At 53.6% G+C, this 24,705-nt stretch overlaps 2 protein-coding genes across 7 annotated transcripts; both read right to left on the bottom strand.

The window, feature by feature from the left end:
- Positions 1-7,984: 7,984 nt before the first annotated feature.
- Positions 7,985-12,770, bottom strand: ZNF865 (zinc finger protein 865). Of its 6 annotated transcripts, none has more exons than XM_043997063.1 (3): positions 12,635-12,770; positions 11,660-11,771; positions 7,985-11,505 (listed from the first exon to the last, which is right to left on the bottom strand). In XM_043997063.1, exons 2-3 carry the CDS (start codon positions 11,687-11,689, stop codon positions 8,410-8,412), a joined length of 3,126 nt encoding a protein of 1,041 aa, XP_043852998.1. In that variant the 5' UTR covers positions 11,690-11,771; positions 12,635-12,770; the 3' UTR covers positions 7,985-8,409. The 6 variants fall into 6 exon arrangements, with proteins under 6 accessions (XP_043852998.1, XP_043853002.1, XP_043853000.1 ...); XM_043997067.1 differs by having other exon boundaries at positions 11,674-11,771; positions 12,635-12,764; XM_043997065.1 differs by having other exon boundaries at positions 11,622-11,771; positions 12,635-12,672.
- A 6,749-nt stretch (positions 12,771-19,519) lies between these two features.
- On the bottom strand, positions 19,520-24,466 carry ZNF524 (zinc finger protein 524). The gene is made up of 2 exons (XM_043991123.1): positions 24,385-24,466; positions 19,520-21,020 (listed from the first exon to the last, which is right to left on the bottom strand). Exon 2 carries the CDS (start codon positions 20,979-20,981, stop codon positions 20,076-20,078), a length of 906 nt encoding a protein of 301 aa, XP_043847058.1. The 5' UTR covers positions 20,982-21,020; positions 24,385-24,466; the 3' UTR covers positions 19,520-20,075.
- Positions 24,467-24,705: the final 239 nt, after the last annotated feature.

Below are 24,705 nucleotides of genomic sequence, written 5' to 3'. Positions count from 1 at the left end.
ACTTACTAGCTGTGTGACCCTGGGCAAGTCACTTAACCCTCACTGTCCCACAAAACAAAACAAAAACATAAATCCTATGATAATATTACCTAGGTCAAGTCTTGGTTCTGACACTAACTTGTGATGGAGAGAAATGAAGAAGCAAAATGGGGTAGTTGAAAGAGGAGGATAGTATGGCAGTGTGGGAAAATCACTATCTTGGGAATCACAGGGCCTGGGTTGAAATTTCAATCTTTTACCTAAGAGATAGAAAGTAATAAACAGAGACCTAGGAACAGGGAGATAAAATTGAGGACAGAAAGAGACAAAAAGACAGAGGAATATGCTTGAGTGATTCACAAAATTTCTTCGGGATGCCCAAGGGATGCATGCTGGTTTAACAAGGCCTAGTATGTTGCAGATCATGCCAAATGAGATCCATAGTTCAGTCAAACTATCTACAGAGGAAAAATCAAGTGGATGAATTTGTCCAGAATTGGATTTGCAATGGGACAGACAATCCATTGAGCTGGAAAATAAGTATTTATAAGAAGTAGCACCCACAACTGAACGAGAGGAAAGAGGTCTGGATTGCCTTAGAAATAGTGCAGTATTCTGAGTGACCAAGGCTCTCCTTGTTTAAAAACAAACAAAAAAACTTTAAACAGCAATATTCTTCAAATGATTCATCAAGTCATAGAATCTACCACAATTTCTAGAGAATCACAATTGCAGGTTACTTGAAAGGGGCAAGAGAGAGATGCATGGTGGGTATTTCAGCATATCACCAACAACAAATGACAAGCAAAAGATATCGTCAGAGAGATGAATGAGGCGGAAGGGAGCTTAGGGAGCCATGCAATGAGAGTGAGGGAAAAGAGATGGAAGTTAATATGTCATACCTTGGTCATGTTAAGATATATTGAAGAAAAATTCCATTTTGTAGCCCAGATTCCTCGAAGACAATTTACAGGACAAAGGAAAGAGTCCACCAACATAAAGGAACAATGATGGTGATGATGTGTGCTGTGTCTGTGAAATCACAGAGCCACTCCTAAGAATGCTACCAAGGGATAAGGGATGGAGCTGAAGTCTGTTAACTTTCCTCCAACTTCCCTATGTGGGGTAATACCTTCCAGCCTCTGGTGAAGTATACTGTACTCTTCCCTCAAATAACCATAACAAAACAAAACAAGTTGTATTCTTTGTTTTGTTTTTGTGGGGCAATGGGGGTTAAGTGACTTGCCCAGGGTCACACAGCTAGTAAGTGTCAAGTGTCTGAGGCTAGATTTGAACTCAGGTCCTCCTGAATCCAGGGCCAGTGCTTTATCCACTGCGCCACCTAGCCACCCCCAACAAGTTGTATTCTTAAGAACAAAGAATCAAGATTTGGAGGTGGTAGGGAACTTAGAGTCAGTCCACCCAAGCCCCAACCATCATTTTCATTAAAAAAATTTTTTTTAGAAAAACAATTAAGCAACAGTTAAGCAAAACTAACCAACAAAATGAGCATATCTGGCATAGCATGACACTTCATACTCATAGTTCCCCACTAAGGACCTAGAAAATTTAGAGATGGAAGATCTGGTCATTTTACAAATAGGAATTTTTCACATTACTTCTTTCATCCTGTAAAAAAAAATAAATGAGTGACTTAAAATGGGATATTTTTAAAGTATTTAAAAATTTAAAGTACTTTAAAATATATTCAGGGGCAGTTAAGTGGTGCATTGCATAGAGCACCAGCCCTGGAGTCAGGAGGACCTAAGTTCGAATCCAGCTTCAGACACTAGTTGTGTGATCCTGGGCAAGTCACTTTACCCTGATTGCCTCCCTCCCCCGCCAACACACACACACTCCTGACCAATCAAAAAACGTTCAGGATGAAACCTTCACTAATGTCTTCTCCTTATGCTTCATTAGTGTTGAGGTGACCCCAGGTTCTCTGAGGTTTTACTGGCATAGCAAAAGTTCTTATAGATTCTACCCAGATAGAAAAACTCTTGAGTTGTCAAGTAGTAAACTGTCTATTGCCTTAGGATGTGCCTAGGTAAGCTCAAAGAGATTTATCACCAGAAAGCTGGTGAGCAGATGATAAAGAGGAATGAGGACAGACCTGTGGGTGAATCAAAGTTCGTGAGGAATCAGTGGAGATGGAGAAGCAAACAGGTAGAGGCAGAAGTGAGTAGATGACAGTATCAGAGGCTCCGGTGAGGTCAAAAAGGATGTGGACTAGGGAAAAAGGCGATTAGAGCTGGCAGTCAGGAGAGGAAAAACTTTCCATGGATGCTAAGCTTTCAGTCCAAATTGTAGAAGGTTTAGAGGAGAGTGGGAGGAGATGGAGAGATAGCAAGTGTAAGCAACTTCTTCCAAAAGTTGGGCTGTGAAGTGTATGAGGAAGTGGGGGGTAGATATATGATCATAGCTAGTGTCTAGAGAGTGTTTTCTCAGAATGGGGGAGACTTTGGCATGTTTGTGGACAGCGGGGAGGAATTTATAGGGAGATATTGGAAATTAAAGGGGGGAGATGATAGTGGGGCAATTTGATAGAAAAGGTAGGAGGGAATGGAATGAAGGATACAGGTAGAAGGGTTAACCTTGGTGAGGACCACCTCCTTCATCAGACAACAGAAGGAAATAGTAGAGGATATGGGATGTGAAGGGTGAAATAGAACCTCTTAGTAAATGGTTTCAGTTGTTTTATTTTTTGGTAAATTATGAGTCAAGGTCCTCAAGATGAAAGAGTGCAGGGAAAGAAGTTCTGTGGAAGTCTGAAGAAAGTAGAGATTGAGAAGAACCATTGTGGAGAATGGGATAAAGAAGCAATTAGGGGAGATTAAAAGAATTGCTTTACACAGTGAAGGCACAGTTGAGATTAGGTAACAAATGTATAGTAGACCCATTCAGCATGTGACTGTCTCAGAAGCCAGAGCAAGTCACCTTAGTGACTGCCTCTGTTTCATTCAACATGAGTAGGAGGCGGGGAAGCAAATGGTGGGAATAAACCAGGGTAGGAGTTTGGCAAGGTGTGGTTGACAATAAGACAGGGAAGCCACAGATTCCAGAGTATAGGATAGAATCAAGTCAAACTGGCTCACCAGAGTCAAGACTCCCCAAGAAGGGAGGAGAGGATCAAGAGAGCCCAGTAAAGTACTGGGGGCTAGAGGGATTTGAGCTTCAGTGAAGATGAAAAATAGACTTACTGGATAGAGCACCAGCCCTGGAGTCAGGAGTACCTGAATTCAAATCCAGCTTCAGACACTTAACACTAACTGGCTGTGTGACCCTGGGCAAGTCACTTAACCCCAATTGCCTCACTAAAAAATAAATTAAAAAAAATAGATTTAGGGAGAATAAGGCATAGGGAAGAATAGAATGATAGGAAATAGTGATCAGATAAAACAATTTTAAGTCCTTCATTATACAAGTGAAATACTGGTGGGTAGGGTGCAGCTAGGTGGTGCAGTAGATAAAGCACCGGCTGTGAATTCAGGAGGACCTGAGTTCAAATCTGGCCTCAGACCCTTGACACTAGCTGTGTGACCCATGGCAAGTCACTTAACCCTCACTGCCCCCCCAAAAGAAAAAAGAAATACTGGTGGGTGACAATGAGATCAGTGTGACCAACCCTGTGTGTGGCTGAGGTGGAATGGAGCAGTAGGAAGTAGAAGCTGAGCAGACTGAGGAACCAGGAGGTTGGCTATTTAAGGGAACATCGATAAGCATGCTGAAGTCTCCTCGTATGAGGACAAGGGATGGAGTGGAGAGGGAGGTTGTAAGCCAGGCACTAGATTTTTTTATATACTTCTTTTTTTTAAAGGCAATTGGGGTTAAGTGAGTTGCCCAGGGTCACACAGCTAGTAAGTAAGTGTCTTAGATCGCATTTGAACTCAGGTCCTCCTGACTCCAGGGCTGGTGCTCTATCCACCCAGCTGCCCCAAGGCACTACTAGATTTATTGAGAAAGGAGGAAAAATATCCAAGAGGAGATCAGTAGATAATGGCCTTCAGGATCTGGACTGGGTGATCAATTTGGAGAGAATGAATATCAAAGGAGGAGTAATTGCTGAGTAATGGTGATAGAGGATAGAAGTAGTAATTAATGGATAGCAAGGCAGATCCTGATTTCTTCATGTGGCCAACCACTACCCTAGTACAGGCCTCTCACCTGGACCACAGCAATGGCCTTCTATTTGTTCCTCCCCTTCATCCCTCCCCTCCATCCTCCAACCATGCACACACATGTGCATGCACACCCCCAAAGACATACCCCTGAAAACACCGTCCATCAGTTCCAGGATCAAATACAAAATCCTTGAGTTGGTGTTCAAGGCCTTTCATAACCTAGCCCCTTCCTACCTTTCCAATAGTCTTACATCTCACTGCCTTCTACATACTCTTCGATCCAGGGACACTGCCCTCCTTGCTGTGCCCAATGCCTGGAGTTTTCTCCCTCCATATCTCCACCTAACTTTCCATCTTGTATAGGAAGCCCTTTTTATTCTAGTATCTTCCCTCTTATTTCCATCTTTCTCCTGTATGTAGCTTGCTTGTAGTCTGACCCATTAGACTGTGAGCTCTGAGGGCAGGGACTCTTTTGCCTTTTTCTATCCCCGAAGTTGAGCACAATGCCTTCATGCTTGCTATTTCTTGACTATTGACTGTCAAAGTAATATTCCTTAAGCACAGCTCTGCCTATAATTGCACCTTGCTCTGGTGGCTCCCTAATGCCTTGAGGACCAGACAGACATTCCTTTTTGACATTCAAAGCCCTTCACAGACTAGCTCCATGGTCCAGTCAAATTAGTCTGTTTGCTGTTACATATGAAATTCTCCCGAGAATGAGCTTTTGGGTATTCACTAGCCTATGGTGTGCTCCCTCCTCTGCTGCTTAGAATCATGGATCCAGATTCCAAGCTACCTTAGAGGTTTAACCTAACCCCTTCATTTTGCAAATGAGGAAATTGAAATGCATAGAAGTTAAATGACTTGCCCAAGGTCATATGGGTGATAGAGATCTAAACTCAGATCCCAGGGCTCTCCAGGGTGTTACTCAGCCTCACTGAAGTTCAGCTCAAATACCACCAGAGGACCTACCTGACTGCCCCGCCCCCGGCCCCATACTGCATAGCTCTCCTTGCAAAAATGACCTTGTATGTGTGTGCATGTGTGCATGCACTTACTTACTCATAGGTATATCTGTATGAATAGAGAAGGAAATGGCAAACCCCTCCAGTATCTTTGCCAAGAAAATCCCATAGACAGCACTGGAGTGCTATGGTCCATGGGGGCACAGAGTCAGACACCAGTCAACAACATACATGTATGTACTTATAGGCACCCATGTAGCTTCTCCTAACAGAATGGAAGTTCCATAAGTATAGGAAGTATTTTGCTTCTGTCTTCATATTTCTAATGCCCGGCATTGTGCTTGGCAGTAATTGCTTAATAAATGCATGTTTTTTGTATGCTGATTGAGCAATGAGTAGAAAGGCCTTGGGGCAGCTAGGTGGCGCAGTGGATAGAGCACTGGCCTTGGAGTCGGGAGTACCTGAGTTCAAATCCAGCCTCAGACACTTAACACTTACTAGCTGTGTGACTCTGGGCAAGTCACTTAACCCCAATTGCCTCACAAAAAAAAAAAAAAAGGCCTTTCTAAGTGATTGGGCTATGACAAGTAGAAAAGAAAAAGGACCTCGGGATCAGAGATCTTCATCAGAAGGCTCTCAGAAGTCACTTGGGCTGATGCCCTAGATAAGGGGACTGAAGCCCAGAGAAAGGAAGTGACTTTCCTAATGTCACACCAGTAACTAGGCAGATTTGGGATAGGAGCTGGAGGGGATGGCAAAGTTGGGTGAAGTTTTTTTCAGGATGGGAAAAATAATGCTATCTTTGAAAGCAACAAGGAAGCCAATAAAAGAGATCGGTGGGAAAAATTCTCAGAGGAATTAGGAAAGAGTGAGATGAAGAACACAGGTAGTCAGGTTCAGCAAAAATGCTACCTCTTCCTCAGAGATGTCAGCAAAGATAACGGGGAACAATATGAAGAAGGCACTGGAGTGTGAAATGAGAAAGAGCTCATAGTGAACAATCTATTTTCTCAGCAAAGTCTACGGGGAGAGCCTCTGCTGGGAGAAAGGGGGGACATAGTGGTGTAGGAGCCTTGAAGAAGGGAAGAGATTTGGAATAGCCACTGTGAGGATAGGAAACAGTTACTTAGGGAAGAATCAAGGGACCTCTGGCAATATCCAAGGTCAGGCTAAGATCACACAACACCCATCTGCAACAGACCCATTCAGGACAGCCGGGTCCTCCAGCAGTCTGTATGGAGGAATGGAGAAGGCTTATGGTGGGAAAGAACTTGGGCTTGAGATCCAGTCTGAGCAGCAGCAGGACCTGGGATTCAAGACAGATGATACAATAAAGATTGTCACTTAGTCACAAGATCATAAATTCTAGTTTGAGAACTGGTCCATCCCACATGTGGAAGGAATCTACTGTGAACCCCGGTTTATGCTTGAGGACCTCTGGAAAGGGAGAAGCTGCCCCCTCTACTTTAGTCAGTCAGCATTTGGGGGTATCAAGCTGAAGTCACCTCTTTGCTGCTGCTACTGCCCTCAAAGAGCAGGCACAATGAGTCCATAGAAAGGCTTGGTGAGTTGAAAAAGAAATGTGAGACTTTTCTGCCTAATCCCATCATTTTACAGAGGAAGTAATTTGGATTCCAAAAGATGAAGTCAATGCCTTGCCCAAGGTCACACAGATGGCAGCAAATCTTTCCGCTGCCCATGCTGATGATGAAAGATTTTCTGGAGCCCAGGTGAGGGCTTCTGGGAAGTATATCTTGAACAGGAAACAGAATAGAAAGTTCTGTCCGCAGATATTCCCTTCAGTAGCTGACATTGTATGTATGTATGTGCACACGTGCACACACAGGTGCGCGCGCACACACACACACACACACATATGCAGTGATGGTGAGAATCCTCCAGAAAAACAACTCAAGTACAAAGCATAGGCAAAGTAAAGACAAGACAACGTTGGTGAAGAGAAAGCATTAACAACTGAATGAATCTGGTGGAAGACATAGAATATGAGCTGAGCTTTGAAGGGAGCAAGGAATTCAATGAAGCAGAGCATTTCGGGCATGACAAGTGGCTGGTGCAAAGACAGAGAGGCAGCAGGCAAGGAACCCACGGGTAAGCTGATGAGTAGACTGCATGAGCAGAGGCCAAGGGAAATCAACTGAAAAGCATGGTAGAAGTCAAAGGACTCTGTGCTTTCTCCTGGAGGCAACAGCAGCTATTCAAGCTTCTTGAGCTGGGGAGTAGCACAGTCAGATCTGAGCTTTGGGAATTGTGTGGGAGAACTAGCAAGGAGAGACCCATGAAAGAGTCCAGGTAGGAGAGGCAGACCTACACCATGATGGTGACCATGAGTGGGAAGGACAGGCATGAGAGACTTTGACAGCACCAAGCGCCATCACAAAGTGAGGCAGGGCAGAGCTGGGATTTAAAACCAAGGTGACAATATGTCATGGCTAAGCAGGGCTGGTGGGGAGTTCTTCCCATCCCTGGTCCTGCAAACATTGGGAAGGCAAGAGCTGAGACTGGCTCCTGGTCATCCATGGGCTCAGCAGAAGAACCCTCTGCCTCAGGGCTCTGCTCCTGGCTCTAGCACAGAGGCTGGGGGGGGGGGGGCAGGAATGGGGACAAAATTCCCACCACAAATTCCTTAGGGGACCTGCGTGTTAGTTTTTCCTTGAGGCTTGGAGTGTAGGGAGGAAGCTAATAAAAAAAAAGGGGGGGTATCTTGGGACTGGAGAGAAGACAGTAAATTCTCAGCTCACTAACCCCAAGCTGACCCCTGCCCCCCAAGTACCCTGGGTCTCTTAGGGAGGGCAAAGGATGGAGTCGTGCCACAAGGATAATATTTATTCCCGACTTTGTCTGTACAAACTGCGTCTTCCCCCCAACCCCCACCCCATGCCCTCCCCACACATCCGAATGGCAATCAGCCCCCCTACCCCATGTCTCTCCCAACCCACCTCCCCCTCCCCTATTCCAGCCAGATTCCAAGATGGTGGTGGTGGTGGTGGTGGTGATCAAGGTGGGTGGGAATGAGCCTCATTTCCTACAGGTTCGGGCATGGGGAGGGGAGGGGAAGGATTACAAAGGGTCAGATGGAGAGGGAGTCTGGTGTTAGGGGGGGTCCTAGAGTCCCCAGGATGTGGGGGAGGCAGGGGAGAGAGAGGTGAAGGATTAAGTCCATCCCTCATAATGGGAGTGGCCAGATCCCTATGGAGTGAAGCCCCCTAGCAGGCTTTGGGAGAAGGGTGGGGGGGTTGGCAGGTGGAGAGCCCCCCCCTCCGAGCTCGTTGGTGATGCTTGGCAGCAGGAGGCAGGGTGCTGACCGCCTCTAGCCTGTGCCCTCAGGACTCCTTGGCCCCAGCAGCGGCGGCCCCCAGCCTCTCGGCCTTGTGGACCAGACGGTGCTTCTTAAGGCCGTACGTGTTGGAGAAGCCCTCCCCGCAGGCTGAGCAGCGGAAGGGTCTGCCGCCTTGGTGGGCAGCCAGGTGCTTGCGGAAGTAGCCAGGGTCCTTGAAGACCTTGAGGCATGCTGGGCAGCGCAGCTCGGGCCGTGCGGGCTCATGGGCCCGCTGGTGCCGCAGCACCGAGCTCAAGTAGAAGAAGGCCTTGCCACAGTGCTCACAGCGGTAGGCACGCTCGCCCAGGTGCAGCCGCTGGTGCTCCAGCAAGTTGGAGCGGTAGCGGAAGGTCTTGCCACAGGCACCGCAGCGCTGGGGCCGGGCCACAGCATGCAGGCGGCGGTGCTCGGCCAGACTGGAAGACTGGGCGAAGCGCTTGGCACACACGGCGCACTTAAAGGCGCGCTCACCTGTGTGCACCACCCGGTGCTGCCGCAGGTACCAGGAACGAAGGAAGCCACGCCCACAGACGCCACAGCGGTAGGGCCGCTGCTCCGTGTGGCAGCGCTGGTGGCGCATCAGTAGAGCTGCCTCCCAGAAGCGCTTGCCACACACGGGGCAGCGGAACCCGCGCTTCTGCCGATGGCTGCGGCGGTGCAGGAGCAGATCATAGGCGCCGGCGAAGCTCTGGCCGCACAGGCCGCAGCCCAGCGTCCGCCGCACCAGGTGCACGTATTTGTGGGTCACCAGCCCCAGGAAGTGCTTGAAGCTCTGGCCACAGGTGGCACAACTGAAGCGCTCAGGACCCCCGGGGCCAGGCCCCGCTCCCGCCCCAGCCCCCGTGCCTGCCTCTTCCCCTGCAGCCCCGGCTGCCAGGGCTGCCACAGCTGCCCCCACCTCTCCCGCCAGCCCATTGTCCAGGCCAGTGGCCGAGGCATCTGGGCCGGGCCCATCGGGGGCCGGTGGGGGCAGGAGGCGCTCCGGGGCCGCCTGGTGGACCAACTTGTGCCACATGAGGTTCTCAATGAAGCCAAAAGCCTTGCCGCAGGCATCACAGCCATAGGGCTTCTCGGCCATGTGGGCTTCCTTGTGGCTCATGACGTGGAAGAGGTCAGGGAAATGCTCACCACAGTCTGAGCAGGCGTAGCTGAGGCCCTCGGGGGCAGCAGCCCCAGCGGCAGCCGAGGCCTGGTTGGCACCGGGGCCCGAGGCCGGGCCAAGGCCAGCAGGGGCAGCCAGGGCACAGGGCAGCTGCAGCCGGTGGACCTGGCGGTGGCGTGTGAGACTCTGTGGGTAGCCAAAGACCTTGCCACAGAGCTCACACTTGTAGGGCCGTTCCCGTGTGTGCACCACATGGTGCTTGCTCAGGTGGAAAGACTCTCGGAAGCGCTTGCCACACACAGGGCACTGGTGGGGCTTTTCTCCTGTGTGGATCCGCTCGTGGCGTTTCAGGGTCTCGCGGCGCCCAAAGCCCCGTCCGCAGATTCCACAGCAGAAGGTTTTTCCTGGCACCGGGGCCCCTGGCCCCACAGCCCCACTGCCCCCGCCTCCCGTAGGGCCTCCCGCACTACCCAGCAGCAGCGGGTGGGCCCCCAGGAGTGGGACTGAGACAGCCCCGTAGACCACAGCTGCAGCCGCTGCGGCTGCAGCTTTGTCCCCACCATCACCCGGTGGCTCTGGGGGCAGGAGGTAGGGCCCACTGGGAAAGGTGGGTGGCGGGGCCGGGGCCGATCCATCCTTGGGGACCTCCGGGGCCACGACCGTGGGGCCATGGGCTGCCTTGTGGCGCAGCAGACTCTGCGGGGCAGAGTAGGACTTGCCGCACAGGTCACAGGGGTACTCAGGGCGGGGTGCGGGGGCCCCAGAGGCCGCATGGGCTGCCTGGTGCTTGAGGAGGTAGGCCGCATCCCGGAAGGCCTTCCCACACACGCCACAGGGCAGCCGGAGCAGGTCTGCAGAGTGAGTCTTCACGTGGCGCTTGAGGCTCTCCCGCCGGTTAAAGCTCTTGTTGCAGACAGTGCAGGAAAAGGGCTTCTCGCCAGTGTGGATGATCTGATGCTGGTGGAGATGACTGGGCTTCTTGAAAACTTTCCAGCAGAGGGGGCAGGTGAAGGGGCCCTCCCCCCCGGGGCCCGGGGCCACCGGGGCCAGCCCAGGGCTCGGGGTGCCACCATCCACCCCAGCGGAGGAGGCAGGGGCCAGCGGGGGCAGCGGTGGAGGTGGCGGAGGAGGAGGCGGGGCCTGCGGGGCTCCGGGCAGCGGAGGTGCGTCCTTGTGGCAGCGGCGGTGGCGGATGAGGCTAGAGACGTGGTTGTAGGTGCGCCCGCAGACGCCACACTCATAGGGCCGCTCACCAGAGTGCACCAGCATGTGCTGCACCAGGTGCGAAGACTGTTTGAAGGATTTCTGGCAGACCCCGCAGGGGAAGCGCCGCTCCATCAGGTACTTCAGACGTCGGAAATAGCCCTTGTCATCCTTGGCAGCAGCCCCCAGGTCGCCGGACACAGGAGCTCCCGGGGGGCCGGGGCTGGGGCTAGGCAGGGGCCCCGGCGTGGCCGGGCCGGCCCCAGGCCCACCGGCTGTCCCTGGCCGCTTGAGATTTCCAAAAAGGTGCTGGTGCCCAGAGAGGTCCACGATCCCCCACTGTGGGGCAGGGAAGGCAGCATCGAAAAGCGGCGGAGGCGGAGGTGCCCCAAAGCCGGGGGGCAGAGACGGCTCGGGCTTCTTTGCCTGGTTCGTAGAGGACGATGACGAAGAAGAGGAGGACGAGGAGGAGGAGGACGATGATGAAGAAGATGAGGAAGAAGGCGTCTCTGCTTTGGGCTTGAAGGCTGGCGGTGGCGGAGGGTAGTCATACTGAGGGGGTGGCGGCTGTGGCGGGGCCTGGGGAGGGGGCCCTGGTGGGCAGGGCAGGGCTGCCACCGCCTTGGCGTGCTCACCATACAGCTCCATGGGCTCGAAGCGTTGATGGTTGAGGAACTCCAGAAAGTCAAAGGGATAACTCTGGAAATGGACGCCGTCCTCGCCCCCCACGCCGCTCCCACCCCCGCCACTGCCAGGGTTCGCCTCCATCGCGGGCAGCGGGGAGAGCAGTCCTCTCTGTGCCAGGGAGAAGGAAGCCAAGTGAGGACACAGAGCAGCCCCCAACCCAAGCTCCATCAGCCACCCCCACCTCGAGGATCCCCCCCAGCCCCCAGGCTCCTCCTCAGCCTTACCCTCAGCCTCCTCTTCAATGTCCCTTCCTCGGTCTTACCCTCTCAGTCTCACCCCAAGTCTGCTCCATTCCCCGCTCAGGCCCTCCCCGAGTCTCTTCTCAGCTTCTCCCCTTCTGTCCCATTGCTGGGTGGCAGCAGGGGGGGCTCTCCCTGGAAGGGACACAGAGACGCTAAGTAAAGACTCCCTGTCTGGGGAGCAGCAGAGGGAGATCAGCGAGGGGCCCTGACGCGGGTGGGGTAAACTGAGGACACCCGGTGCTCCCACCATCTCCCCCATCTTCCCTTCTCGCTGGGCCATCCACAGGGGAAATCCTACCCGAGCCCCCTGGAAGCTCAGAGAGGCTAAGCCTCCTGCTTGTCCCCCACTTCCCCAGGGTCCCCAGCCCAGCCAGAGACCCCAGACTCCCCCCAGACCGGGGAGCAGAGGGGCAGGAGGACCCCATCCAGGTCTGTCTCCCCAGGGGGCTTTAAGCCTCTCCTTCATCCCCGTGGGGGAAACTAGACCTGCCTCCACCTTCCGGACCTTACAATGGGCTGAAGGGGGGCAGGAATTTCCTGGAGGCTGCAAAGGGCCTCCAAGGAGCATCTAGTCCCGGGGTCGGGGTCGGGGTCGGACTGTCAGTCTGGGGGTGGGGGTGGGGGGTCCTCCAAGCGCCGCGGGGGGTCCTGGAGCCTCTCTACGCGCCCCCTCCCTGCCCCAGGTCCTTCAGGGCCGGGTCACCGGAGGAGGGGTCTCCAAGCCCCCTCCTCCCCTTCACAGGGGATCTCCAAGCACCTTGCAAGCCTGGAGTCCTCTCGGACCCCGACCCAGGGGGGGAGGGGAGGGGAGGGGGATGTCCAAGCGCCCCTTGCCCGAGTCCTCTAGAACCCCGGACTAGGGGGGAGGGGGAATCTCCAAGCGCGCCCCCGCTGGCGGGAGGATCCCCAAGCCCTCTTCCGGCTGGGGGAGTTGCAAGCGCCGGGCCGGGCGAGGGGCGGCTCTCGGGCGCCCCCAGGCTTCGCGTGTCACTCACCTGGGCCGGGGCCCGGGGCAGACGGGGGCGGGCGGGCGGAGGAGGCGCCGCAGCTCCGGGGAGACCCGAAGGCCCGACCGGAAGTGCCGCCCCCCGCCCCGCGGCCCCCGCCCCCTCCCGCGTCGATCGCCGGCCGGCCGCCGGAAGCGGAAGTAACGTAGACTCGGGCGGGAGGGGGGGCAGGGAGAGGAGGAGGTAGCTGTCGTGGAGAGAGGAGGGAGAGCGGGCGGGAGGGGCAAGAGCAGAGGAGACTGAGCCTGCGCACTGCTAGAGGAGAGAGGGGCCGTGTGCAAGGAGCCTCCGCCTGCGCACTGTGAGAACAGATGGAGGGCGGGGGAAGGAGGCGGGGGGGGGGGGGGAAGAGCGGAAGAAGCTGCGCCTGCGCAATATATTGTGCAAGGGGGCGGGAGAGAAGCGTCCTCAACTTCGGTCGGTTCCTGCGCCTGCGTACTAGGGCCAGCTTCTGCCCCTCACCCCTTTCTGCTCCCCCTCATGTAAGCCACACCCACTCCTCTCCTCCCCAGATCCCCTCCCCTCATTGCTTCCTTCTTATCTAAACTCCTCCTTTCAGCCCCCCAGCCCCTTTATTTCCTATTCTTCCTTTTAGTCCCGAACCTCGCCTCCTCTTATCTAAGCCCCGCCCTTTCTCTCAGTCACGCCTATAGCCTTCTTTTCAGCCCCTCCCCGTCACTTAAACTCCTCCCTCTCAGCCCCTCCTTCGTAAGCTCCACCCCTATAAACGTCACCCTTCCCAGTCGCTCCCCCGGCCCCGCCTCCTCCCCCCCCCCCGCCCTCCCTCCATCTCCCTCGAGTCCAGCCTCTAGGGGGCACCACAGGTCATAGCGTGTGTGCCTGGAGTCTGGGGTATCCGAGTTCAAATCCAGCCTCAGAAACTGGCTGCCTCAGTTCCCTCAGCTGTAAACTGGGGACAATAGCAGCAGCTGCCTCCCCAGAGAAGGTCCTACATTAGGCAGCTGGGCGGGGCAGTGGATCAAGTCAGGAGGACTCGTCTTCTTGAGCTCAAATCCGGCCTCAGACACATCCTAGCTGGGTGACCCTGGGCAAGTCACTTCACCCCGTTGGCCTCAGTTTCCTCCTCTGCAAAAGGAGCTGGCGGAGGAAATGGCCAAACCCCCCAAATGGGGTCACCAAGAGTGGGACAGGACATCAAGAGGAGGAGCAAGGTGGTGGTAATGATTGTGATGCCAAGCCATCCTCATGCTGGGTTACATCTCCCAGGGTGCTCTGGGATTACTGGGATAACCAGCCCTCCTTCCCATCTGGGAGTAAGATAAGAAGGAAGCCTTGTCAGACCATCCCTGCCCTCAAGGAGCTCACATGATGGCAAAAAAAAGCAGATATCTACAATCAAGCTAAATACTGGATAAATGAAAAGCATTAAGGGAGGGAAGACCCTGGGCTTAAGGGGGGGAAGCTTCCTGTAGGAGGTGGGATTTTAATGAGGATTTTAAGGAAGCTAGGGAGGTCAGTAGTCAGAGCAGAGGAGGAAAGGATTCCAGGCAGGAGGGACAACCAGAGAACATGCCTGAAAATGGGATATGGGGGTGGGGGAGGTCTTCTTTGAGGAACAGCCAAGAGGCTGGAGTTTGTTGAAAAAGGGAGGGGGCAGGGAGTAGCTAGATGGCGCAGTGGATAGAGCACCGGCCCTGGATTCAGGAGGACCTGGGTTCAAATCCAGCCTCACTAGCTGTGTGACCCTGGGCAAATCACTTAACCCTCATTGCCTCACCAGAAAAAAAAAAAAAGAAAAGAAAAAGGGGAGGGGTGTGTGTGTGTGTGTGTGTGTGTGTGAGTGTGTGTGTGTGTGTGAGAGAGAGAGAGAGAGAGAGAGAGAGAGATATGATTAGACCTACAGGTGCTTTAGGATAATCACATTAGTGGCTAAGTGAAGGATGGACTGGAGTCAAACCCCCCAGCAGCTATTGCAATAATCCAGGTGAGATGATGGGGGCCTGCACCAGAGTGGGTACAGTGTCAGAGAAAATAAGGGAGCATTTTGGGAGATGTTTCAGCGGTGAAATTGATAAGAGATGTTGAGAAGGTGAAATTGACAGGCCTTGGCACCATATTGGATATGGGGTGTGAGAGAGAGTGGGGAATCTAGGATAACTTCTAGGTTGGGAGCCTGAGGGACTGGGAGGATGGTGATGCTTTCTTCAGTCACAGGGAAGGGTAGAGGTGATGTGGGCTGGAATTTGGGGTCAAATTGATTGTCCCAAAAGAATTACAACACTCAGTGACTCAGTTTCCCAAGTTTTATTGCAATACTGTGGGTGAGCACAGGGAGAGAACTGGAATATTGGAAAGGTATCTCTCAAATAGTGAAAGAAAAGACAACAGTTATATTTATAGTATGGATAAATTGATTATCAGTCTTATTATAATAATCTCCACCTTGGGGAGGTACAAGGGAGGGCCTGTCCTACTCATTATAATATTCTCCACCTTGGGGTGTTACAAGGGAGGGCTTATCCTAATTTGGAGTTCCTGTCTTTTCAAGGAGTTTAGCTACAAAGGGCAGAAGTGATATGGGGCAATAGTCAGCAGGGATGCAGGGATCAGGTGAAGGTTTGTTCAGAATGGGGAAGACATAGGCATGTTGAGGGAATAAGCCAATAGAGAGGGAGAGATTGAAGAGAAGTGAAAGAGAGGGATGACAGAGGGGGCAATCTTTTAAGGAGATGAGATGGAATGGGATCACTTGTGCTCTAAGGGTTAGCTTTGGTTAGGAGCAAGGCCACTTCGTCATGTGACACAGGAGGGAAGGAAGCTGGTTTCAGTTTTTTCAGTCAAATAGGAGGCAAGGGTCTTAGCTGAGAGGGTGAGGGAAGGGGGAACTGAGAGATCTCAGGAGAAATGAGACAGTTTGGAAGAGCAAATTGTGAGATAAGGAACAAAGCATTTCAGGATAATGTATGAGAGAAAAAGAGAGCACATTTTCCCCTGGGGGCATCACAGAAGGCTTCCTGGAGGAGGCATCACCTGAGCTGACCCTAGAAAACTGCCCTCCATGTGGATAGGGGGAAGTAAAAGTCAGAAGGAAAACATTTTTGAAGATGGACAGGGTAAAAGGAGAGGGAGAAATATGATGGAGAAAAACACAGTAATCATTACTGTGAAAACATTTTACAGCAAGTTTCTCTGAAAAAGACCCCATTTCTCAAATATATGGAAAATTGAGTCAAATTTCTAGAAATAAGAGCCATTCCTCAATAGATAAATGGTCAAAGGATATGAAGAGGTAGTTTTCAGAAGAAGTAATCAATTAAAAATGCTCTAAATCACTATAGATGAGAGAAATGCACATTAAAACAGCTCTTCAGGTACTACCTCACATCTATCAGAGTAGCTAATAGGACAGAAAAGAAAATGACGGATGTTGGAGGGGATGTGGGGGAATTGAGACACTAATGCACTATTGGTGAACTAGTATACTGATCCAACCATTCTGTAGAGCAATTTGGAACTATGCCCAAAGAGGTATAAAACCATGCATGTCCTTTGACCTAGCAATACCACTATTAGGTCTGTATATCAGAGAGATTAAAAAAGGGGGCAGGGCAGCTAGGTGGTACAGTGGGTAAAGCACTGGCCCTGGATTCAGGAGGACCTGAGTTCAAATCTGACCTCAGACACTTGATGTTTACTAGCTGTGTGACCCTGGGCAAGTCACACAGTTAACCCCCCATTGCCCTGCCCAAAAAAAAGAAAAAGAAAAAGAAAAGGAAAAAGCCCTTTTACAAAAATATTTATAACAAAGAATTGGAAATTAGGGGAATGTCCATTAATTGGAGAATGGCTGAATAAGCTGTGCTATGTGATTCTGATGGAATACTATTGTACTATAAGAAATGACAAGCAGGATGCTCTCAGAAAAACCTGGAAAGACATAGACATACATAAACTGATGCGAAGTGAAATGAGCATTACCAGGAAAACATCGTATACAGTAACAGCAATATTGTAACAATGTTCGACTGGAAACGACTGAGCTATTCTCAGAAATACAATGATCCACCGAAAGACTTATGATGAAAACTGCTCTTCACCGCCACAGAAAGAACAGATGGAGTATGAATGAAGATTGAAACACATTTTTTCTTTATTTTTCTTGGGTTTTTTTGTGGTTTTCTTCACAATGTGACTAACAGAAATGTGTTTTGCATGACTACATATGTATAACTTGTATGAAATTGTCTGCCTTCTCAATGAGGAGTGAGGGGAAAAGAGAATTTGGGACTCAAAAATGTTAAACAAATATTAAAAATTGTGTTTAGATGTAATTGGGGAAAAATAAAATCTTAATGGGGGGGTGGGGCAATGGGGGTTAAGTAACTTGCCCAGGGTCACACAGCCAGTAAGTGTCAAGTGTCTGAGGCTGGATTTGAATTCAGATCCTGAATCCAGGGCTGGTGCTCTATCCACCATGCCACCTAGCTCCCCCCAAAGCGAGTTGTTGTGTTTTTTTGGTGAGGCATTTGGGATTAAGTGACTTGCCCAGGGTCACACAGCTAGTGTCAAGTGTCTGAGGCTGGATTTGAACTCAGGTCCTCCTGACTCCAGGACTGGTGCTTTACCCACTGCGCCACGTAGCTGCCCCAAATCTTAATTTTTTAAAAGAGAAAAATGTCCTCGAGTTCTCTCAAGGACCCCGCTGGAGCTGAGGGCCTTTCTTCCTGGAGATGTAATGCCTCTTCCTTTGTCCACCTTCCTCCAGTTTCTTGTCTCTAATCAACGTTTAGCCCTGGATACCTGCCTGTACATGTCACCCCTCTGTTCTAGGATCTGCTGTGGGTCTCCATGCCTGTGAAATGAATCCCACACAGATCCTCAGACTTTCATGTGTGGACTGTCTTCTGTTACCTCTCCAGCCCTGGAGCCCCCTGCCCTCCTTTCCACCCGCTCTGATACCATTGCCCCCCCATTTGTCTACCAAGCCCTTCCTCCAGGGTCCCAACCTCTAGACAGCCATTCCTTGCTATCATTCCCTCCCTCCCTGTATTTCCCAGTACCCTTTGCCCTCTCCCTGGCCTTTGTATCTCAGTTATTTGTGCTTGTCATTCCCCTTCCCAGCCGCCATTAGATTATAAAATTTTTTTCCAGTGGAGGCAAGTCTACTTCATCTTGGGTGCTGGTGTAATGATAAGCGGGTTGAGTCAACAGAATGGGTTCAAATCCCAGCTCTTCCCCTTACTGTGTTTTAATCTTGGGCAGCTCAGTTGCCACTCTGGGCCTGTCCCCACATCTCTAAAATGAGAGCTTGGGCCTGAATGACTTCCAAGTGCCCTTTCAGCTCTCAATCTCAGACCCCTGGACCCCCAGGGCAGAGCAGAGTGGAGCAGACATTTGCTGAATTTGGTTACACTTAAGATGAAATGGGGACAGCTAGGTGGCACAGTGGATAAAGCACCGGCCTTGGATTCAAATCCGGCCTCAGACACTTGACACTTACTAGCTGTGTGACCCTGGGCAAGTCACTTAACTTTCATTGCCCCCCCCCCCAAAAAAAAGATGAAATGGGAGCATGTGCCGGACCCAGGTCGAGTGTACAGAAAAAGAAAATGGCAGAACCCCTGGGAGAACTAAGCCTTGTGTCTGGTTGGCAGGCTGAGCAAGTGAAGGAGCTCAGAGAGAAACAGCTAGAGAAGGAGGCTGGAGGCCAGTGGGGAGGGTCTCGAATGCCAGGATCCACGGAGGGGGTCTTTGGCTACAGGCCAGAGGAAGCTACAGAAGCTTGGGGTGGGGATTTGTTGTTACAGGGGAAGGTGATGTGGGCAGCTCAGGGAAGGGCAGAGGCTGGGAGGCAGCTGTGATAATTAGTCCCTTAGCCTTAATGAGGCAGGGTTTTCAAGTACCTGAAAGTGTCTGACTGGGAGTCACCAAAGGCCTGGGGGCAGGCCCAGGGCTCCTCCCTCTGTATTCCTCTTCATCAAAGGGCCTGGGTCCACCTATCTTTCCCCAATGCTCCATCTCCCACCCATCTCAGCCTGGCTTCTGGCCTCATAATCTTCAAGCTGAACCTGATGGCATCTGTCCTTGGGCCCCCTCCCTCAGCCCCTGCTGCTCTCCTCTTCTGGGACATTCCCTCCTCTCTGACTTTTCCTGACACCACTGGCTCCTGGTTCTGCTACCTGTTGGCCGCCCCTTCTCCAACTCCTTGGTGGGATCCTCATTCAGAGCCAACACCCCCCCAGTCATCCGGCCAAGGACCCTCTTCACTCTCAGTGACCTCGGGAATTCCCTTGGATTTCACTCACGTGGCCAGTAAATCTCGGAGCTCCATGTCTAGCCCTCACCCCTCCTGTGGGTTCCTGGCATGCCTCATCTCCAAGGGGATGTTCCGTAGGCATCTCAAACACAACATGCCCAACATGTCACACCTTCTCTCTCCCCAGGCGTCTCCCTCACACACCAGTGATCCTCGGCTCTTCCTTTACAACGTTCCCCCGTTTCTTGAGCCTGATATTGCTCCGTATCAGGCCCTGGGTCTCCCTGCATCCAGCCTCCCCCCTCCCCCACCTGCCTGCCAAAGCCCGAGGCCCAACCACATCACTGCCCAACATCAGAAGTGCCCTCTTGCCTCTCTTCAGAGCCACACCCAGCCCTTCAAAACCGACCTCCCTGCTGCATTTTCCAAGCATCATAGGGACGCTTTCTCTTCCAAGCAAACTGACTTTCTTGCGGTCCTCCCCACAGAAAATGCAGGAACTGAAGGAATGCTCAGACATCCACCTGACCTTCCACTTCCCTCATCCTCAGGCCCTCTGTGCAGGCCCCCCCCCCTTCCAGTCAGCCCATCCTCACTTTTCTTTCTTTCTTTTTTTTTTTTTTTTTGCATTTCAATAGCTTTATTGAAAGGTCACTTTCTTAGTACCAGACATCCTCATTTTTGTTAGCCTGAGCCCCAGGGCACATGCTGTGTCCTCCCAGATCGCATGCCCTTGCCCTCTGCACCTCCCTCAGTGAGCAGACACTGACAGCCGGCAGACAGACACATTTATTTCCTTGGCTCCATAGCCACCCAAAGTCCAGTTCTGAGAAAGGAGTCTCACCTCTCCTCAGAGAGCCAGACCTCCCACCCCCCTCCCTGCCCAGTCGCCTGGGCTCCTGTCATTCTAAGCCCTGGCTCAGCTAGAACCACTTCAGATCCGGGGCCCCTCAAGTGCTACACTCTGCTGGGGACTCAGCCCCAGCCTCCACTGGATCCTGCCCAGGGTAAATCCAGCCTGGGGGATCACACTGTGTTTCTGTGAGGGCGGGGTAGAGGTGGGGGGGGATGGGGGGTGACGATCAGGTGAGCTGCTTGTTCCTGTCTCCTGCAGGCCCAAGCCCGGACAGGAGCACACTGGCTTGTTCTAGACAGGGCACCTGTGCAGGACACCTGGCAGGGTCCACCTGGGGAAGGTCTGGGGCAGGACTGTTATTCCAGCTTCTCTTGCAGATCTTCCGTGGCTGCCTGGGCAGCCTCTGGGCTGGGAGACTGCTCAGGCTCCTCCTTCAGGTCTTCAGGGGCAGGGGCCAGCCTGGGGGACTCCTCTAGATCCTCCTCTGGGCCCGCCTGGGCAGGCTCCGGGCTGGGGGACAGCTCTGGGACCATCGCCTCCAGCCAGGGCGGGTCCATGCCAGGGCCTGCGAGGGAGCTGGGAGAATCAGGGGGCGGCGGATGCTTGCGCCGAGCATGGCGCCGTAGGGTGTTACCCTCCGTGAAGCGCAGCCTGCAGATGGGACACTGATAGGGGCGCTCACCCGAGTGCACGCGGCCGTGGTGGGCCAGCTCCCCAGCCTCACGGAAACGCCGTGGGCACAGGGCACAGTGGAAGGGCCGCAGGCCCGCATGGATGTTCCTGTGCCTCCGAAGGTGGCTGGCCCTCTTGAAGGCCTTGCCACAGGCCGGGCAGGTGTGTGGCTTGAGTTCTGAGTGAGAGATGCGGTGCCGTTCCAGGTCTGAGAGGTAGGGGAAGGCGCGAAGGCAGACGGGGCAGAAGTGCGGGGCCCGCCGGGCCCGGGCCCCTGTGCCCTCCTCCCCCGCCTGGGGCATGGTGTATGGGACACCCTGGGCATCGATCAACAGGACGCCGCCACCTCCATCCTCCGCCTCCGCCCCATCGGGTGGTCCAGGAGCCTCAGGGGGTTCCCCCGGTGTGGAGCCTCGGGGCCCGCCCCGTTTGCGAGTGGCTGGGGAGAACGTCCGGCTGGAGGAGTCGGCAGAGGAGCCAGCCCGGCCTGCAGGGGGGCGACGGCGCCGGAGGCGCCCCCCAGGGGCATCAGGGGGTGGGCTGGAGGGCTCTGCCGCCTTGGCTGCTGGCTCTGGGCTGGAAGGGTCCATTGGGTGCTGGGGATTTGGGGCCCGTCCACAGGACCTAGGCTGGGGAAGGGAGAAAGGAGGCAGTGGTCAGGTCAGAGGCAGGGCAGGGGGAAGGCGGGAGATCTGGGCCCCAGCACTGGCTCTGACCAGCCCAGAGACTTCAGATAAGGCCTGTCCCTTCTCAGCTCCCAAGGTCTACTTATGATCATGAATGGCTTCACAACCCATGAGGGAGGCTCTACAGATGAGGAAATTGAGGCACAGAGAAGCTAAGAAATTTCTATGGGCTCCTCCAAAGGGATAAGAACCAACATGTTAGAGAGCTAGGGCAGAGCTGGAGAAGCAGAGGCCCGAGTGCGAGGTGGGCAGGAAAGGCAGCAGTGTGGGCTAAGGACTAGGGCCTACACTTGGGGAAGGAGCCAGATGATGGGGAGATGGGACCAGGTTGGCAGAGGAGGAGGGAAGGGGACCAGATGGGGAGAGACAGCCCCAGACTATGGGAGATGGGACCAAAGCGGCAGGAAAAGGGACCCAATGGGAAGGTGAAGGGGTCTGGTGATGGGGAGAGGCCAGATTATTAGAAAAATGGCCTGACTGTAGGAAGAATGGATGATGAAGAGGGAAGAAGGAACAGTTGGTGGTGCGCCAGCTCTGGAGTCAGGAGGACCTGAGTTTGAATCCAGCCTCAAACACTTACTAGCTGTGTGACCCTGGGCAAGCCACTTACCTCTCCCTGCCCCGCCCCCCAAAGAAGGAAGGGATGATATAGGGTACAGAAGAAGAAGGGAACTAGTTTTGGGGGAGAAAAGATCAGACTGAAAAAAAGAAACCACACTGCCAGAGTCCAGGAACATGTGGGACTATTTGAAGGTGAGAACAAAACCAAAGGGAGTTTGGGGAGGAAACATGGAGTAGGGAGAAGGGGGGCAAGCAGCACCAGCGACACAGAAAGCTTGCTGAGAAGCCAGCGTCTGAGAGTTCTGAACCATGGCTGCCCTGCCAGGCCCTAAACGTGTTCCTGTGCACCAAATCTCAAAAATCAACCCAGCTCTCCCCAGGAAGGGCTCGCCGCCCTCTTCCAGGCAGCCAGCAGGGCACCCCAGAGAGCCAGAGGCCCAGCCCAGGGCCACAGTACCGGCAACTGGGCAACTGAGAGAAGGCCAAATGTGGGCGTCAACTCTGAGTTCCTGGAGATCCTGGACACTCAATGGGAGGAAACCCATATCTGGACAATAGCTCTGTGTGGCGACACCTTATTCAAAGACAAATCTGGAGGCAGAAAGAAGCCCTGCATGGGAAGAGACTTAAAATTTCCTAATGAAAAATGTGATGAAATCGACTAATAATTAAGAATCATGTCAGACTTGGCATGGTAAAGAAAGCTAAGGACAACAAAAGTCTGGTTTGAGGTTTTTAAAAAAGGACGATTGGGGCAGCTAGGTGGCGCAGTGGATAAAGCACCGGCCCTGAATTCAGGAGTTCCTGAGTTCAAATCCGGCCTCAGACATTTGACACTTACTAGCTGTGTGACCCTGGGCAAGTCACTTAACCCCCATTGCCCCGCAAAAAACAAATTAAATAAATAAAAAAATAAAAAAGGAGGATTGACACAAGGCAAGACTGATTCTCTGGGTGGATGGGACCAAGATAAGTAACGCCAAGGAGGAGGTGTTGATACTTTTTGGTTTTGTTTCTATTTTCTCTGCAAAGGAAAATGACCTTAGGTCTGGGAAGGATAGAAGAGAAACAGCAAACTGGGAGTGGACACTCAAACCAAGTAAGGTGACAGAAAGCTCCTGGCATTGCAGTCATTTGTCATGGAGGAACGCCATCCCTGAGTTCCTGAAAGAATTGGCAGAAGGGATCGCTGAGCCTGTTAGTGATCTTTGAAAGACTGTGGAGCATTGCAAAAGAAGCCCAAGCCTGGAGGAGGACAAACAACCTAGGCCCAGGCAGCTTGACTTTGTTTCCCAGGAAAGTTATAGAATTCGTCATTAAAGGGAAGGCTGCTGAAGCTTTAGAAAGGGAATCGGCAACTCCAAGGAACCAAGGTGTTCCCTTTTTTTGTGTGAGGCAATTGGGGTTAAGTGACTTGTCCAGGGTCACACAGCTAATAAGTGTCAAGTGTTTGAGGCTGGATTTGAACTCAGATCCTCCTGAATCCAGGGCAGGTATTTTATCCACTGTGCCACCTAGCTGCCCCCAGGGCATTCTCAAAAGCAGGTCATGCCAGACTAACTCAGCCTTCAATTTGAACATGAATATTAATCAGCAGAATGGGTTGATTATCTAGATCTTAATGAACCCTCAGTTACAGTATTGACTTCGGTTCCTGTGGATAAGGTAGAGAGATAAGGGCTGGGGGATGAGGTGCCTTGGATGAATTTGGAACCACTGAGTGTCCCAACACATCAATCAGGAAGGCCTTTAAAGGTCTGAGGTGCCAGGGGCCTGCCGGGCCCAGGACTAGCCAGCCAGGGCAGGGATGAGGAACCCCACTAGCCAACAAAAAGCTGACTAGGATGGTTAGGGACCCAAAAAGAGCAAACCCTGGGGCTGAATCTAGGGATGAGGACAAAGTCAGCAGCTGCCAACGACAAACTTTGGCCTTGCATTCCAAATATCAATGGAACAAGTACAAGGCAGAAAGAGAATCGTTTAAAAGAGATCTGGGGGTCTGACTGGGCCGCTATGTGACAGCACTCCCCCCCCATTAAGGGGTGAGGGGCGGACCCTTCCCCTTGACTGTCAGTTCTGGGCAGGACTGGGCAATGAATGCCGAGGAAGGCAGCAGGGATTCGGAGGGAGGGTCACATGGAGAGGGGGTCAGTCTTGGGGGTCAACGGGAGCAACTGGGGGGCGTGACCCTGAAGGATTTTCGAGTGGAGAGGGGGCACGCTGACAGGGGGTGGTGGGTCGGATTTGAACAGTTAGAAGGAGCTCCGACTTCCTAGTGCTGGGGTCCAGGGCAGATCGCCCCTGGACCCAGGGTATTTCCCCTCCCCTCCCCCCCAGCGCCCCTGCTGTCTGGATGGGGGGGAGGGGCGGGGAGCGCGCACGGGCACTTCGTTTCCGCGGAGCAGGGGAGGCGGGCGCGGCAATGCGCACGCGCAGCAGGGCCCCGCGGGCCACAGGGAGGGCGCGGTCTGGGCCGGGCGCGCGCGCGCTGGGGCGGAAGGGGCGGGGCGTGGGGAAGGCAGCCAATGACTTTCGCGGGACGGCCGGGCGCGGCGGGGGAACGGCGGGGGCGCGGGGACGCGCGGGCGGGGGAGGGGGCCCACGGGGTGCGCGCGGGTGGTTGCTCGGGGGCGGGGGTCGCGTGCAGCGGGCGGCCGAGCCCTCCCTCCCTTTTCTCCCCTCCCCCTCCTTCCCTCCCTCCCTCGGTCTCCCCTCCCGGCCCGCCGCTCCCTCCCCGCCCGGGTACCTCATTTGCATGTCGCTTAGGGGCGCGCGCGGGGGGCGGCGGGGAGGGCGGGAGGGCGGGCGCGTGGGCCAGGGCCCGGGGAGGGCGGGGCGGGGCCGGGGGAGGGGGGCGGAGGCGGCTGCGTGACGCCGCCGGCCCCGCCCCCTCCCTCGCCCTCCCCACGTGCCGGCCACAAAGGTGGAGGGAGGCTCAGACGGCGCCCGCGCGGTCTTAGCGCACGTCGTTCTCGGGGGCTTGGACGGCGCCTGCGCGCTGGATTCGCGTCCCCTCCCCCCCTCCTTGGAGCCACGTGACTGTCGGAGGGCTGCGTGCCCATTGTAA

Source organism: Dromiciops gliroides, chromosome 3 (assembly GCF_019393635.1).
Source record: "Dromiciops gliroides isolate mDroGli1 chromosome 3, mDroGli1.pri, whole genome shotgun sequence".
Classification (NCBI taxonomy): Eukaryota; Metazoa; Chordata; class Mammalia; order Microbiotheria; family Microbiotheriidae; genus Dromiciops; species Dromiciops gliroides.
The sequence above is the reverse complement of the archived record's forward strand: the minus strand, read 5'-3'. Positions and strand labels throughout refer to the sequence as shown.

What these genes read in the sequence shown, in the direction of transcription:
- ZNF865 (XM_043997063.1), bottom strand. Translation starts at nt 11,689, where the DNA reads ATGGAGCAGACTTGGGGTGAGACTGAGAGG. An exon ending in CTTGGGGTGAGACTGAGAGG is followed by an intron (nt 11,506 to 11,659) that starts GTAAGACCGAGG and finishes TCCCTGGCACAG; the next exon opens with AGAGGACTGCTCTCCCCGCT.
- ZNF524 (XM_043991123.1), bottom strand. Translation starts at nt 20,981, where the DNA reads ATGGACCCTTCCAGCCCAGAGCCAGCAGCCAAGGCGGCAGAGCCCTCC.